The following is a 15222-nucleotide window of genomic DNA, read 5'->3' as shown; positions in this document are numbered from 1 at the left end:
ACAGCGCCGCCCTCCTGGTGGTCCTCTGGTGGGAGTGAAAGGCCCGGGGCCGGGAGACCTGCTGCTCCTGTGATGTGAAGGCATTTTTCCCAGCACACACCTCAGCTCCACAGCAAGGCACTGCTTTCACCATGTTGGTGTGTGTGTGTATAGCAGAGGAGGGGGGCATTTCTCAGCACTGGGGTCTAATACTAATTATTCTACCATATGGTGGTCGGCTCCTTCACAATCGCCCTTAACCCTGCTCCCTAAAGAAACGTGCTGCACCCTACGCCGTGGCTTTGCGTTCTGACACATGTCATTCATATGCACATCAGCGCACACACACACACACAAGTGTACGTGAACTGGTGCGTGTGTGTGTGTAACAGATGGGAATCGCAGGGCATTGTAAGAGGAGGCAGTACAGAAATGTGCTCTCCAATGCGTTCTCTTTATCCCCTGTGCTGACTGCTCTCGGCAGCAGACCCCCAGGAAACAAGAGCAGATTGTCTAACACCCTCCACCCCCCCATCACACACACGCACACACACTGTCAACACACACCCTCTCAGTGGTCAACAAAAAAAGGAGGAGAGAGAAAGGAAGGGGTGTGCAAAGGCAAAGGAGAAAGAATGGAGAAGGCGAAAGGGAAATGGGCGGTGCTGGATAGAGTTGATGTTTGTGGAAGAGAATCTCAGAGGGATGAAAGGAAATGTTCAGAAGAAGAAAGAGGAGTTGAACAGGGGAGATAATGAGTGTGGTAGGAAGAGAGAAGGACGTATAAAACAACAAGTGCTTTAGAAATGGGTTTGGCTGTGCACTTTCTGTAGTGCCGAAATGATTAATCAAGTCATTGTTTAAGTCAATTATCAAACAAAAATGCTCCAAAGTAGCTGAATATCTTTGTGTTTGGACTACTGCTGCTCGGACAAAACAAGAAAAATAATCAAGAGATTCATCAATAATGAAAATAATAATTCGCTGCACAGCTATCAGAATGATTATTAGAATTCCGGTTTTGCCAGACACCAAGTAGTCCAATTACATCCTCCAACCTGCCCAGTTTCCTTAAAAGTAGCCCTTTTTAAATTTTGAATGTAGGATGAGGTTTATCATCCATCCAACATCCAAAATACATGTCTCTGGTCTTATGTTTTATTAGTGTAACTAGGCAACCAAGTTTTTTAGATTATACAATGTTAAAAGGCTTTACATAAAAGACTGTAATATCAGCATGTTGAGCCGATTGAACTTGCTCTGTCATTCTCAGTGATATTAATTGAAGGGGCTGATTCATTGGAATATGGCCTAACTTTTTGCTGAGGGAAACCACCCAAATGGTACAAAAGCAGTCCAAATGATCACAACTCTACCCAAAACTTTTAAATATCCCAGCCCAATGTCATTGACATTCCTCAAGCACTTGTTCCCCAAAAATGTTTTTAGGACACCTGACATGATAATTCTGCCATCTCCAGCTTATAAGAAGGATTGTACGCATAAAAGCTTCACTGCCCTGAGGTCTGATTACTATTGTGAATATTGAGTTTGGAAACAGGCAGCTGCTCCAACGGGGCGATTTCTCACTGCCTTTGTTAGCAGGCCGACCCACTCAGCAGGGAAACAAATGTTTGCAAAGTGGGAACGAGAATGTCACAAGCAGACTTTGGCAGTTTTAAAAATGACCTACACCATGTTGACCATTAAAAAACTTTGTTGAACGGTGAAAAGTGGCTTTTATAAGGCTCTGGGTGTAACACCAAAATCAGTTTTTGGACTAATTTAGCCAAACCAATAGTTTTGGAGAAGTACTTTGAATGAAATACTGTGTATCTTTAAGGAAATGTTTTGTTTATGTCTTTCTTGAAGGTTACTTCCATCTCAATCCAGACAGAAGAAGAAACGGTGTGCAGAATGAGGGCTTGATCACAGGAAGGCGCTCTGCCATTGTTGTTCCCTGTCTTCCACTCCCTGCTACTCCACCATCATCCACCATTAATCCAACACCTCCCAACCAAAATGCCCTTCAGCCCGACTCTGGAGGACAACAAAGCAAGCCGAACACTGTGCCGGCATCTCCCTCCGACCCTCATCCTGCTCCAGAGGAAAAAGATGAAGTTCAGGAGAGGGAGCCACAACCTGCTGTGGTGTCCATCACAGAGTCAGACTGGAAGCTGCATCTCGGGCCTGCTGAACCAGAGCACTCACCGTCGCCGGCCTCCAACGTCTCACACGCGTCTCTGTCAGATTTAAGTCGTCCACCTTCCAGCCTGTTCAGCCGCAGCACTGACCTCGCCAGTGGCAGGAGCAGTGTCCTGTCTGGTAAACCCTCTGGTAAAACTGCTACTGTGACAGTGGAATTAGCATTAGCTGTAGCCTCCTTCCTGTGTACTGTAGGGCTTAAAACACATGATTGTTGATTGATTGATCGTTCAATCAAAAATGCCAATAAGTAGTGAAATAGTTATGTCATTGTTTATTCAATGATATAAAGATATGATATAAAATAGAGAAGCAGCTAATCTTCACATTTGAGAAGCGAGAACCTCAGAATATTTGGCTTTTTGCTTGATAAATGGTGAAAACTATTAATTATCAAAATTCAAAAAAAGGAAGATGGATGGACGGAGAGAAAATTCCTCACATTATGTACAACAAAACATCGTGTAAAATCACACATCATTGTAGTAACAACTTTATTTGTCAGACAATGTATGTATATATATGTAATATGTAGACGTTTAGCTGTTTCCACTAAACAACTCCAGTCACTACCTTGACAGCAGTTATTAAGATTAATACATACAATTGTATGAGTGAAAAGTTTAGTATTTCTCTAACCTTTAATGTCTTAAATAAGTATGTAAACATGGTAAATTACCCATAAGCAGATATAAGTGTTAATTAATGTATAGGTCAACAACTATAACTCTTCCTGTCGGAACCCAGAAGTGGAGTCTGGTGTATAAACAGATAAAGAATGACAGTATAGTAATACACAGCTGTAATAATATAAGGAGAAGAACTTCATAGGATGATAAAATGTCCTTATAGCTGTGTACAACTATATTAAAGAGTGTTATAAACAATCAAAGTTTATATCAGGACATTATTATGTCATTATTTATTAAGTGTTTAACAGTCAACAACTCAGCTAATCTGCTTCATCAGGTGGGTGTGGTTTGATCATATTTTATTGACAGTGGCATCCCCCTGGCAACATAAGCAAACAAGCATCCAATAGTCATCGAAATATGTGGCATCACCTTTTTGCAACACAGCCCTGCCCAGTTCAAACCAGTGAGAAGAGCATTAAGAGCATTTTTCATGTGAAATAACCTGTATGGTTCTAACTTTAAATGATAATAGTGTTTTCACTCATAATAAGAAGCTGATTTAGACAATAACGTTTCAGGACCTTTAAAGTTAGGGTCAAATTTCCATCTGGTATTTCACATAAGCTTCAGAAGTGACTCAGCTAATCAGGAGCCAGTTTCGTTGTGAATCGAAAGTATGGTGTTTGTTTTGATTAATGACACGTGTCAAAATTAACAGGAGAGGAAATGATCTCACGTTGCAAATCGCAGCCTGCATGTTGCCAATAATGTGAAACAGCACCCACAACTGATAATTGTAACTGTGGGTTTGACAATTTAAAATTACACTCTTGAAGAAATTACTTCAGGTGGAGAATACTGTGTTAAATGAAGCTACCTTCTGATTTTCCTCTGTTGTTTTGCAGCAGATATCAGGGACTCAGACCCAGAAGGCAGCGTTTCTTTCTCACCACTCCAGCCTTGTCCAGCGATGCAGTCAACTTTGGCTTCTTACCCTCCAGCAGGATCCAACCCTCGCCAATCATCCATGAATACTACAACCACCCCTCCGCTCTACGAACTACTGTTTAGCCAAACCAAACCCCTCCCACCTCGCCCAATGTCAGGTGTCCTTCCTCAGTCAGATAAACCTCTGAGCAGGCGTGAAAGCGCAAAAACAACAGAGAACCTCCACAAAGATGCATGTGTAGATCCTGGTCTGAACCCATCCTTGGACTCTGATCATGGCCTCATTACCCTGGCTTTCCCCTCTGCTACTTGGTCTTCCTGCCCAAGTCCACAAAGGACCACTCCCCGCTCTGGGTCAGGACCAAAGCTGACCCCTTCTTCATCAGTGACTCAGCTGGAGTCTCATCGCTGGCCTGTCCTGCCTCCTATCTCCCCTGTCAGAGGTGAGAAATGAGTTCTGCCGGCCACATATGGACCGTTCACAGCCTCCTGCCTGCCTGGCGCTATGCTCCTCACAGGCAGGAGCGTTGCGCCTGATTGTCCTGAACATGGCTGGACAGCCACCCATAGACAAAGAGACTGGGCCAGACACAGAGAACGCCTCACTATGGAAGCAGGCTTTGACTGCTTCCATAGTGAGGCGTTCTGATGCTCCTGCCCCCATCAACACATTGTGAAAGCATTGCTGTCAGCCTGTTTTTCCCACCTCCTCCCACCCCATAATAAATAACGCAGAACGCTTTTTTTCCCCCTTTAAATCAGCAATAGAAAGGAGGGCTTTTGATGAAAAGCTGGTACCATTTGATTCCCTGTTCAAAGGCATGAGGCTCCAACAATACAAGTCGGGGTGCCTACCTCGTGTGCCGTGCCCCTCTGCCTCGGCTCCCCCTGTGCCTTCACTATTCTCCGGGCTCTGAGAGGGAGACATGTAGCCGATGGTCATAAATCCACACTGACCACCGCTCGCCGACGGCATAACACTGAGGAGGGCCGCCACAATAGAATACCTCCGCGGCTTTCCTGCAGACGCTAATTTACCGTTCCCAATGGGGATAAAGGACGGGCCACTGACATCTGACTCCTCCAGGAACTTTATGAAAGAAAGCAAACAATGTGGAAATTGTGTAGGGATTTTCACTTTTCTGTCAGAGACAACTACTGTTCTCTGTGTGGTGCTGTACTGCAGGGGGGCCCATGCTGTATCGGAGCACGCTGTTCTCTTCACGGCAGACACAGAGCGAGTGTCACTGGTTCATTTATTTCACTGCAGATGGAGGCAATTTAAGCTCAATGTGGCCTCAATGTGGCAGCGTGTAAAGCTTAAAGGATGAATCTGGTTTATTACAACTTGGGTTTATTTTCATAGTGTTGGCCATCATTTCTTTTGGGTTTTTTTAACATTGTGTTTGTCTGAGATCTGGGAACACGGCAACATCGCTACAGTGAAGTCAGACGGGGAAAGAAACACAGCGACCATCAGACAGGTTGTAAACGAGCCAACAGTTTAGCCAGATCATCTAAATCACTTAATTTGGAGGTAAAACAAAATGGCTGTAATTGCACAGGAATTTGTGCACCACTACAACAGGTAGCCTACAGGAAGACGAAGTTGAAGCAGACAGTTAGTCTATAAACTGTGATGTTGCCTCCAGTTTCTCTTCCAAGTTTGGCTAACTTGGGGGTTAATTTAGGTCCATGTTAAGACAGACAACGGCATTCTGTGTAGAATTTCATTCATTTCATTGAGGCCACTGCGTTGACGCACCAGGTGCGGCGATGCAGCAGGCTTCAGCAGAGAAATACAGGGTTGTGGGGCAAAAAGGTTTAACCTGGTTCAACTTTTGTGGCAACACATTCAGCAGTGCACAGGGTTAGCCAATCAAATATAGTGAAGCGCACATTCCTGGTAGTAGCCTTCAACCTTGTATATCTATTACTCAAACCAACCTTCCTGGACTGTAGTTCATGTCTCACCTGTACCTGATGCAACATGCCTCCTACATCGCAGACCCTTGCGTTCTTTTAATGGAAATGTTCTAAAACTAAAAAAATAGGGACCAAGTTGTCATAAATCGGAAGAAGTTTTGTAGAAAGAAAAGTACTTTCTTAGAAAATTGACCTTAATAGGTGAGCTGGTCTGTTTATGCAGCAGCAAATTAGGTAATCTTATTACCCTGTGTGGTATACATACTGTATATGGCCTATGGGAATCTCCACATTCCACTCAGCCCTTTTTGACCCCCAGCATGTTTTTTTCAGATCCCCTACAATCCATAGAGTGACCCTGAGCTGACCTGTTTTGAGCAACATCTCCAGAGTGTAACTGTCCTTGACAATGAAGCGGGACGCTGTCCTGGCCTGGCCTGGCCTCTCCACTCGGGGGCCTTTTAGCCTGGCACTGTGACCAGGAAAAGAGGGCCACAGGCACACAGAGAAGGCCTTGTCTGCCTCTAACACTGTCATATCAAACTCACTGACCCCCCACAGCCACCCTTAACCTTCCCGAAAAACTCGCCCTGACTCAGAACAGCCCTCGTCTGCTGAGAATGACAGCTGAGTTGACAGCAGCAAAATGCTTTGAAGTGTCAAGTCAAGTCCTTTCATTGTCTCTCTGAGTAGAGCGCCAAGCCGCTCAAGTGCACAATAGTGCAGTGGTGTGTGCGTGTCGTTGTTCACATACTTGACTGTGTGAGGGTGGCTTCATGTGTACATTTATACTTGAAGGATACATTTGAAGGAGCTGAGTTTGCCTTTTCCTTTTAGAGCCTCTGTATATATTATCCTTTTGTCCAGGCCAAGCTGTTCTGCATTTCTAATGTGAGAAAAGCCTCGACAAGCCTCTTTCAGGACGACGACAAAACACACCACCCGGTGAAACAGTTTCTTTCACTAATCCTCTGATTTCTAAACCAGGCAGAGTGAAACAGTTTTGTTTTGATGGTTTGAGAGGAGATAAGTAATTAGTGATAATCTTGACAGTTTTTGCCATTCCTTTGAGTGAGGTCTTTGGTAATTAGAGCTTAAGGGCAGAGTTTTGTTTATTGAAGGTGAGATGAGACAACTTTCGTCCCAAAGTCTGACTGTAACGCTGCACTCAGACCTTCATGCCTCGCCTGGGGGGCTTCACTCATGGAGGTCCTGGGTTTGTGTTGGGAGTTGCCCACTTGTCAGAGTGTCAAACCTGGAAGGGACAGGCTTTAACTAAGCCCACAACAACATCCAGCCGAGATTTATAGTCTGATAGCTGCATCTGAAAATGTCCTCCAGGAGCTTTGCTTTAGCTGTCTCTGGTATTCTTTCTTTATTTACATCTCATTAGTTATCAATCCAAGATTGATGCCACTCTCATATGAAGCTACAGCCAGGAGACGTTAGCTTTGTTTAGCAGCAGGGTGAAACAGCTAACCTGGCTCAGTCCAAAGTTAAAAAATTGCCTACCAGCACCTCTAAAGTTCATTAATTTACACGTCATATCCAGTTTGTTTAATTCATATAAAATAAGTGTGTAAAAACATTATAGTTTTATGGGTGTTATGTGCCACACTAGCTACTTGAGCTAACTGTCGCCTGCTGCTGCAGCTTCATATTTAGCTAACGGACAAATATGAGAGTGGTATCAATCTTCTCATCTGACTTTCAGAAAGAGAGCGAAGCAAATATCCCAAATTGTTAAACTTTTCTTTTAACAGATGTTTGGAATATTACTAAAATCAGATTTACAGCTCTAGATGAAAAATAGATTTAATATCTTACTAATTAAAAACAAGATCACATACCTTGAAACAAGTAAATGTTTATCTTGGGTAAGAAAATAAAAGATTAATTAAGATTAAGATTAATCATCCTAAAAGAAGACAATATGATTTTCCTGAATTGCCCCTTTTTCAGTGTGCTCATTTAGTTCTCCCAGTTGTTTTATTATTATTCATACACCTCTTTGCTGTTTCCTATTATTTCCTAATGAAACAACCCACTGTGCCCACTTGTATCATTAAAGTTACATTTAATCCTCATCATCACTGTGTTTATCATCGTAACATAATACACCCACTCTGTGTTGTTGCAGGACGCTGTGGCACAGCAGCATCACACTACTCCGAGCTCAGCTGCAGTCAGTCTCATGCGTTTGATGAACTGGAGGCCATCGCCCCTCGGTCAGCTTCCTGTTCGTCTCTGGGCCAGCCATCAGACTCATCAGGTTGCCCTTCGCCCGATAGAGGTACACACATCCAACCAAATAGTCTGCAACTAAGAATTATTTTCATCATTGATTAATCTAACATTTGAGAGCATGTTAGCATGCTAACATTAGCATTCAGCTCAAAGCACCTCACAGAGCTGCTAGCGTGGCTGTAGACTCTTAGTCTTGTTTTCCATTAATTTATTAATTGTTTTGTCTATAAAATATCAGAAAATGGTGAATAATTCCCACAATTTGAAAGACCCCAAGAGGTAACATCTTAAAACTGCTTCTTTTGTTCGACCAAAACTCAAAGGTATTTAATTTACAATTATATAGAACAGGAAAACCAGAAAATGTTTGGCATTTTTGCCCAATATTTGTTTGTTGTTGTTTCCATTTCTTTGTGGCTCCCAGTAATGTCTCAATTAGACATGCTCTCCTTCCTCTGTGACTTCTGCCTTGTTACAGACAGGGATGGGCTTATCTGAGCACTCACTGTGTCAGGTCTTTGTGTCAGCCCATGTTGGCCAACAAAAGCAGAGTAAATTGGATGTGTGTGTGTGTGTGTGTGTGTGTGTGTGTGCCTGTGTTAGATATAGCATGTGTAAATGTGTGTGTGTGTGTGTCCTGGAGGTGGTTCAGTGAGCTGCTGAGAGAGACATTAGCCAATGAAGACTTCTTCCACCTCCCTCACAGCCCGCTAATCCCTAACAAGGTGTTTAACCTGCTCGCTTGACCCAGACCTCCATCTGACCCCGGTGACCTTTGCCCCAGGATGTGGAAGGACCAAGGCAGCTGCTGCCATAGCAACCACAGCGTGATAAAATCAACCTAAGGCTCAAACCAAATGCTCTGCCAAATGTGAGCTAATGCTCCAGGCTGATTTTTATCAGAGACTGACATGAAGCACAATTTACATCTGTATAGAATGTGGCTGATTTAAAGCTTCACTGAGCAGGATTTTTATTGAAAGATGCAGATATCTTATCGGGCTAAATCACAAAGTGGCAGAACTGAGAAGAATATTTCATCTGCAAATACATGTGGGGACCCAGGTCCTGTTTTTGCTTGCAAAAAGGGAAAATATTTATTCACAGAGCAATAATTAATAACAGAGTGGGTGAAACCAAGCATGCAGATACATAGGCAACTCATTTTTGCATGCAAGAAGCTTCCACCTTCCACATCATAACATAAAATCTGGAGTACATGGAGGTCATTATCATCCAACATAATCATCAATTGTTAATACAAGATCGCCATCATCACCCACTGATATTATTTGGAAAACTGATCATTTGATGGCATGAGAAATAAAAGAATTCCTCACCCTGTTAGACCTGGTCTTTAGTAATCTGAAGGAAAATGTTTAAATGCTGAGTCCCTTAAATGTTCAGCATTCGGATGACTGAAAGATTTGCCTTTGACTTTTGACAATTTGATTATGAGGACTTGTGACTTGACTTGTATTTGCTCTAAAGGACATGAGTTGAATATCCTTTTAAAAACAGCTCTGGTGCACATGAGCTTCCTGTGTGAATTTTACTGATGTCGCACTGCATGAATTTGACTCAGAAGTTTTAAAACAGTTACCTTTTTCTCAAACTTCATCATGCCAAAGTATAAAGCATTTGAATCAGAAGTGCGTTCGTGCTCTTCTGTCTGCCTGACCCCGAGTGGGTGGTAACCAGTGTGTCCAACACCTTAATCACAAGATTAGTCATTTGTTATCTGCCGCTGTGTTTGCTAAGTGTCTTTCAATCTTGTGGCTACTTTTGGCTAATTATTGACTAATACCCGGCCTAACTGAAAGTGTGTCCCACCACATTATGTTACACCCACAGTTATCCCAGGGATTTCCTCTCAACGACTCCTTAATTCATCAGCAGAGGCAACAGTTCCTTTTTCTCACCTGAGGGATCACTTTACCAAGCATCAGCACACCTACAGAAACCCACACATGTGTGACTTCCCTTTACTTTACAGGAGAATGTGTGTGTGTGTGTGGGGGGGGCTATTCTGTCTGTGAAAGCTATTCTAATGTAAAGGGGATGTGGAAGCATTTCTACAACTTTTTGGGATGTTGATGGGAAAGTGTGTGTGTGTGTGTGTGTGTGTGTGTGTGTAGCAGGGTACCTGCAGCAGAGCGTGTTGTGTAAAATCCCCTCAGAGAGGAATGGCAGCTCCACACCCAGCCAGCGTGGGCCGGGGATTTGCATGGGCATCGAGCCACTCTGTCACTGATCCGCTTTTAATTGGGTGTGACGATGAGAACTTTGGAGCCTGAGGGGGGAGGTGGAGGTGTGGGGGTGGTGAGTTGCTCTGGGGTGGTGGGGTTTGGTGTTGTGTGGAGGGAAGTGTAATTTACAGTAATTTCATAATCCAGTTCAACAAGTCATTCAAACCAATTATTTTGAAAGGTAAACAGTTGTAAATTATTTTTCCACATGTTTCTATATATGGGCTTTTGATTCTCTGATTATATGAAGGATATTTTACAGTATGTTCTAATGTTCTCTGACTTGTTATACATTGAAAAGATGTTTAAAATTTGACAATTGTATTTATATAAAGTGTATTTAAATTGTACATATTTTCCATTCACCTTTTTAAAGGGTAAATACACCCCCAAATTTGGCTAGAACCTTTCCTCCCAGCATATTTAAAAAATGCAACAGAGGAGTGAGGGAGCAACAACTACGTAGCGTATGACGGGAGGGTCAGGGGGCATGGAGGGGAGCTCAGTGTAGCATGGACAGCAAGGTAGAGGTGGTAGTCAGTCATGAGAAGCTACTGTCAAGACTCTCCTTTTGTCCACTGGAAAGACAGGGAGTCTGCTGGAGCTTTGACAATCACGAGAAGCACATTTATGCCCTTTGAGAGAGTTACTGTGTTGTAGCTAGTGGCTCAGTGTCATTCAGTCGGTCGGGCCACTTCTTTGGTCCGAACTGATATATCTTAACAACTTTTAGATGGCTTGGCATGACATTTTGTACAGACATTCATGGTACCCAGAGGATGAATCCTACTGAATTTGGTGGTCCCCTGATTTTTCCTCTAGCACCACCATGAGGTTGAAATTTGTGGTTTTGAGTGAAATATCGCTCAATTATTGGATGGATTGCCATGAAAATTGGTACATACATTCATATCCCCCTCAAGATGAAATGCAATAACTTTGGTGATCATTTAACTTTTTATTATAACGGCATCATCAGCTAAAAATTTTAACATACATATACATGGTTCATGTACCAAATTTCATGCCAATCCATCCAATAGTTGCAGAGGGAGCTGAGCCAGAAGGAAAAGCTGTCGATTTACCAGTCGATCTACGTTTCAACCCTCACCCATGGTCATAAGCTTTGGGTAGTGACCAGAAGAATGAGATCGCAGATATAAGCAGCCAAAATGAGTTTCCTCCGTAGGGTGTCTGGGCTCACCTATAGAGATAGGGTAAGGAGCTCAGACATCCGGAGGGAGCTCGGAGTAGACCTTCTGCTCGTGTCGAAAAGGAGCCGTTTGAGGTGGTTCAGGCACCTGATCAGGATGCTTCCTGGGCGCCTTCCTTTGGAGGTTTTCCGGACAAGTCAAACTGGTAGAAAACCCTGGGGTAGACCCAGAACATGCTGGAGAGATTATCTATCTCATCTGGGTTGGGAACCCCTCGGGATCCCCCAGGAGGAGCTGGAAAACAGTGCTTGGGAGAGGGATGTCTGGACTACCTTGCTCAACCTGCTGCCACTGCAACCCGGCTCCGGATAAGTGGCAGAAAATGGATGGATGGACTATTTTATGTCTGAATATAACATGAAAAAAATTGTTTGCCTGCTTATTGTTAGCAGCTGCATTGCAGACCCATCAGTGGTCTGTTTAGTTATTCAAATGATTCAGCTATGCAAAAGCAAACCTCTTTGACAGAAGTTACATTGTTATTTGGAATGTGCTGCAGCACTGCAAGATATTTATTTAGGATTTCAGACTTTGTTGTCTCCCCCTGCAGAGCTGTCTCCCGGCCTGGCAGCGCTGACAGTGGGCTGTGACTCAGGGAATCTGGGCTCCCTGTCCCGGGTTCAGCTGCTCCTCCTTGACAGACTGGAGCCCGAGACCCTGCCGAGTCCCTTCAGTCAGGAAGAGGAGCTCGACTGGTCCGATCTGAGGATGCAGTATGATCCAGGATTGACTCCACCAGGTATAGCTCTTAATGAGAAAGATGCATAAACAGATTTAGAGGAATTTATATGAAACATCCTTTGTATCTCTGAAATCACGATAAAGGATTAAATCTAGCAATAAATGTACCCAAAACACAGTGAAAGAAATACTATTAAATACTAAAATCAACTATTGTGAGCATGAAAATTTATTAGAAACAGAAGTTTGACAAAAAATAAAACTCAACTCAAGTTCCACGAACTAGCTTTTTCAGGAGCTTTCAACCTGAAAGCCTAAAGTTAAATTCCACATTTAACAACTATATACTGAAAATAAACCTCTCCATGCAGAACAAATATCCATTTCTCAGTAAGACAAGGTCAATTTAAAGACTTAAAATATTATGGGAGGAAGTGAAATTCATGGGAATTTGAGGGGAAGCAAAATACACACAGTTTAATGCCAGGATTAAACATAATCCAGCAAAAACATCCAGATACATTTGATACAAGTACCTTGTTAATGCCAGGTGGAAACTGAGCCGAAAGAGGAAGTTCACACTCAAAAGACAAACTTTGAGTCAGCATCAAATTTCCTTTCTATTTCTAACTATTGAAACTTGTTTATTCAGTCAACAAGTATTCAAACTGTCTGTGATTTATTTGTGATCATGTGAAATCTCCAGTACTTTTTTATGAATACATTTATAAAGTCCATTGTGACTGACAAGCAATCTCAGTTTGTGTAAACCTCATGCTGTGACAAATCTTTCTGACAGTTTGAATGAGATCGTTTGATAAGCAAAAAACCGTCACTTTAATAACAGGGAGCAGTCAGACAGGTGTGTCCGTGTATGTGTGTGTGTGAGGAGAAAACACACATGACCAGACGGGGAAAAACATGACACTGTAGGTGTGTTTTCTCGGTCTGCCGCCGGCCTTGAGAGTAAGTGATGCCTTTATGGCGTTGAGCGGCTTTTCTTTAACAAGCTGTGATATCGCCTCTATTCTGCTCCCAGGCATGCCGCTACGAGCTCTTAACTGCTTTTTCCCGAAGGTGTGGCAGCTCAGAGGAAAGGTTTATAGGGATATCAGGATGTGCTATATTAATAAAGATCAAACCGCTACAGTGGATCATTAACTGGGAAATCCCGACTAAGATAGCTGGAGACACTTAGAACCAAACACTGCATACATAAGAATGGATAAGAAACTGAGGAGAGTGTGTGCAGAAAAGTCTTTTAGTCTAGCGCCTGTTGTTTTTTATAGTCTGATAACACATCTGAGAGAGAGATAAAGGTTTAAAGGTTCAGTTCGAGCAAAGTAATATCTCTTACTTAACTATGGTATGTAGCCATGCACATCGTTTTGGGTTTATTTGTCTTAATGAAATGTAAACAGCAACACTTTCCAGAATGTGTCCTGGTTAAGGTGGGCGTATGCTCATAATGAAGTAACCATGTGTGAAGGCAAAAGTGTTTATACTGTAGCTTTTCCAAACAGTCACATTCAAAATTGACATGAATGTCAGATTGTCTGTTTCAGACGGTTACAAAAATTGTTGGTCGGACGGGGGTTCAGAGGCTGTTCCGACAAGTTGAGGCATTCTGACTCTTTTAAGCACCAATCTCTCCGAATATTTGCTCAGTCACTTCAGTTAAAACCAGTGTAAAAGACAAATTCAGGAATAGATTTTCTGTTCTGGTGTAATCTTACAGATCAGAGTTCCGCTTTCTTCAACTTTGAAATATTTATGGTTGGCCAATAGAAACAGTGATGCACGGTAATTAGAAATAGAGAAGTCCTTATTCTAGTGATGTGACATCAACGATATCACATTCTTTTTTGATGCTGAGTAGAGGCCAATTTCGTTGCACTGAAGGCAGAAGCTGTCAGTATGCTCCACATGAAGTACAGATGGCCGAAGAGCGTCTGAAATGCCCTCTCACCCCACGCCCACACCTTTCTGACGTCAGACCAACAATTTTTGTAACTTTCGAAACCAGCAATCCAATCTCTTTAATTCAATCCAATCATTCTTTACACAGCTACTTCTGTCACTTTCTGTATGTATAAACAAGCGTGACACCATGAATGCCTTTGAGATATAATTGTCCGAAAGTGTTGTATGATTCATCACGTCTCGCTTTCTCTGACTGCAGCTTTCTGCTCTGGCTTCGAGTCTGAACAGATATACACTTTAGCCTTTAGATGTGGTCAGACGACACATCACACAAACTAATTTGTTTTAAAGAATACTAAAGAAGAAGACATACTGAAGATATAGAAGAAATAGTATCCATGAAAACTGTTGACTGTTGCAAGGTCTGTGGATTACTCAGAGTAACAGGCACACTGATTTTGAAAAGGTGTTGCTGTTAAATATTTTAAATGCAATGTTATGAGCAACACCACTGAAATTCCATTGAACTCCATTGTTTTTTTGTACCTTGAACTGGCTCTTTACCAACAAGAGATAAATATGACAACCATGGTAGTTTTGTTTTTGGTATTCATGCATCTATGCCACCAATATTTACAACAAGAGAAAATCTTCCAGAGTTTGCTGGAAGCTTGTCTTTCCTCTCTCTGTGTCTCCAGAACAATGTTTGCACCTGGCACACTTCTGTAGACAGGTGCTCCTCTAGGGTTTTGTTGCTCCATTTTTTGCCTTTATTTGCTCAGAGATTAAGAGCCATAATTGGAACTAATACACTACATTACTCATATCTGTGCACACACACTCAAGTACAAAAGTGCATGTAAGGCATGTAACACTTATGTACACATGTGCACGGACACACACGCCTTCCTGCCTACACCACAACTGCAAACATACAATTGCTTCCTCTCCCTTTAGCTTGACGCTGTGTCCTGTGTGGTTTTGTCAGGTGTTTTGAGGCCCCTCACAGCTGGCAGCATCTCTGAAAGGTGTGACTCTGCAGGGAAAGTCCAGGAAAACAAATCGGTGAGTGCCGCCGCCCCTTGTGAAACCGCTTTTCACTCTCTACCCCCCTCCTCCGTTCATCTATCAGATTTCCCCCAAAAGCAGGACTGTGCCTTGTCGTGAGCAAATACTAGTCCTTCAAGAATCAACTCCTATCAGACAATAACCCCA

At 42.7% G+C, this 15222-nt stretch overlaps 1 protein-coding gene across 7 annotated transcripts in view; it reads left to right on the top strand.

The window, feature by feature from the left end:
- LOC122871396 overlaps window positions 1-15222 on the top strand; it is a 67432-nt gene that overhangs the window by 18774 nt on the left and 33436 nt on the right. For 4 of the 7 annotated variants that reach the window (XM_044186467.1, XM_044186471.1, XM_044186466.1 and 1 more), the window contains exons 4-8: window positions 1852-2316; window positions 3725-4210; window positions 7834-7986; window positions 11954-12142; window positions 14996-15072. In XM_044186467.1, coding sequence (XP_044042402.1) covers window positions 1852-2316; window positions 3725-4210; window positions 7834-7986; window positions 11954-12142; window positions 14996-15072 — 1370 coding nt within the window. The remainder of the gene's footprint in view (window positions 1-1851; window positions 2317-3724; window positions 4211-7833; window positions 7987-11953; window positions 12143-14995; window positions 15073-15222) is intronic. The other 3 variants (XM_044186470.1, XM_044186469.1, XM_044186468.1) reach the window with 3 other exon arrangements.

This window comes from Siniperca chuatsi, linkage group LG23, assembly GCF_020085105.1.
Source record: "Siniperca chuatsi isolate FFG_IHB_CAS linkage group LG23, ASM2008510v1, whole genome shotgun sequence".
Lineage (NCBI taxonomy): Eukaryota > Metazoa > Chordata > Actinopteri > Centrarchiformes > Sinipercidae > Siniperca > Siniperca chuatsi.
Note: the sequence above shows the minus strand (reverse complement) of the source record. Positions and strands in the feature narration are given on the sequence as shown.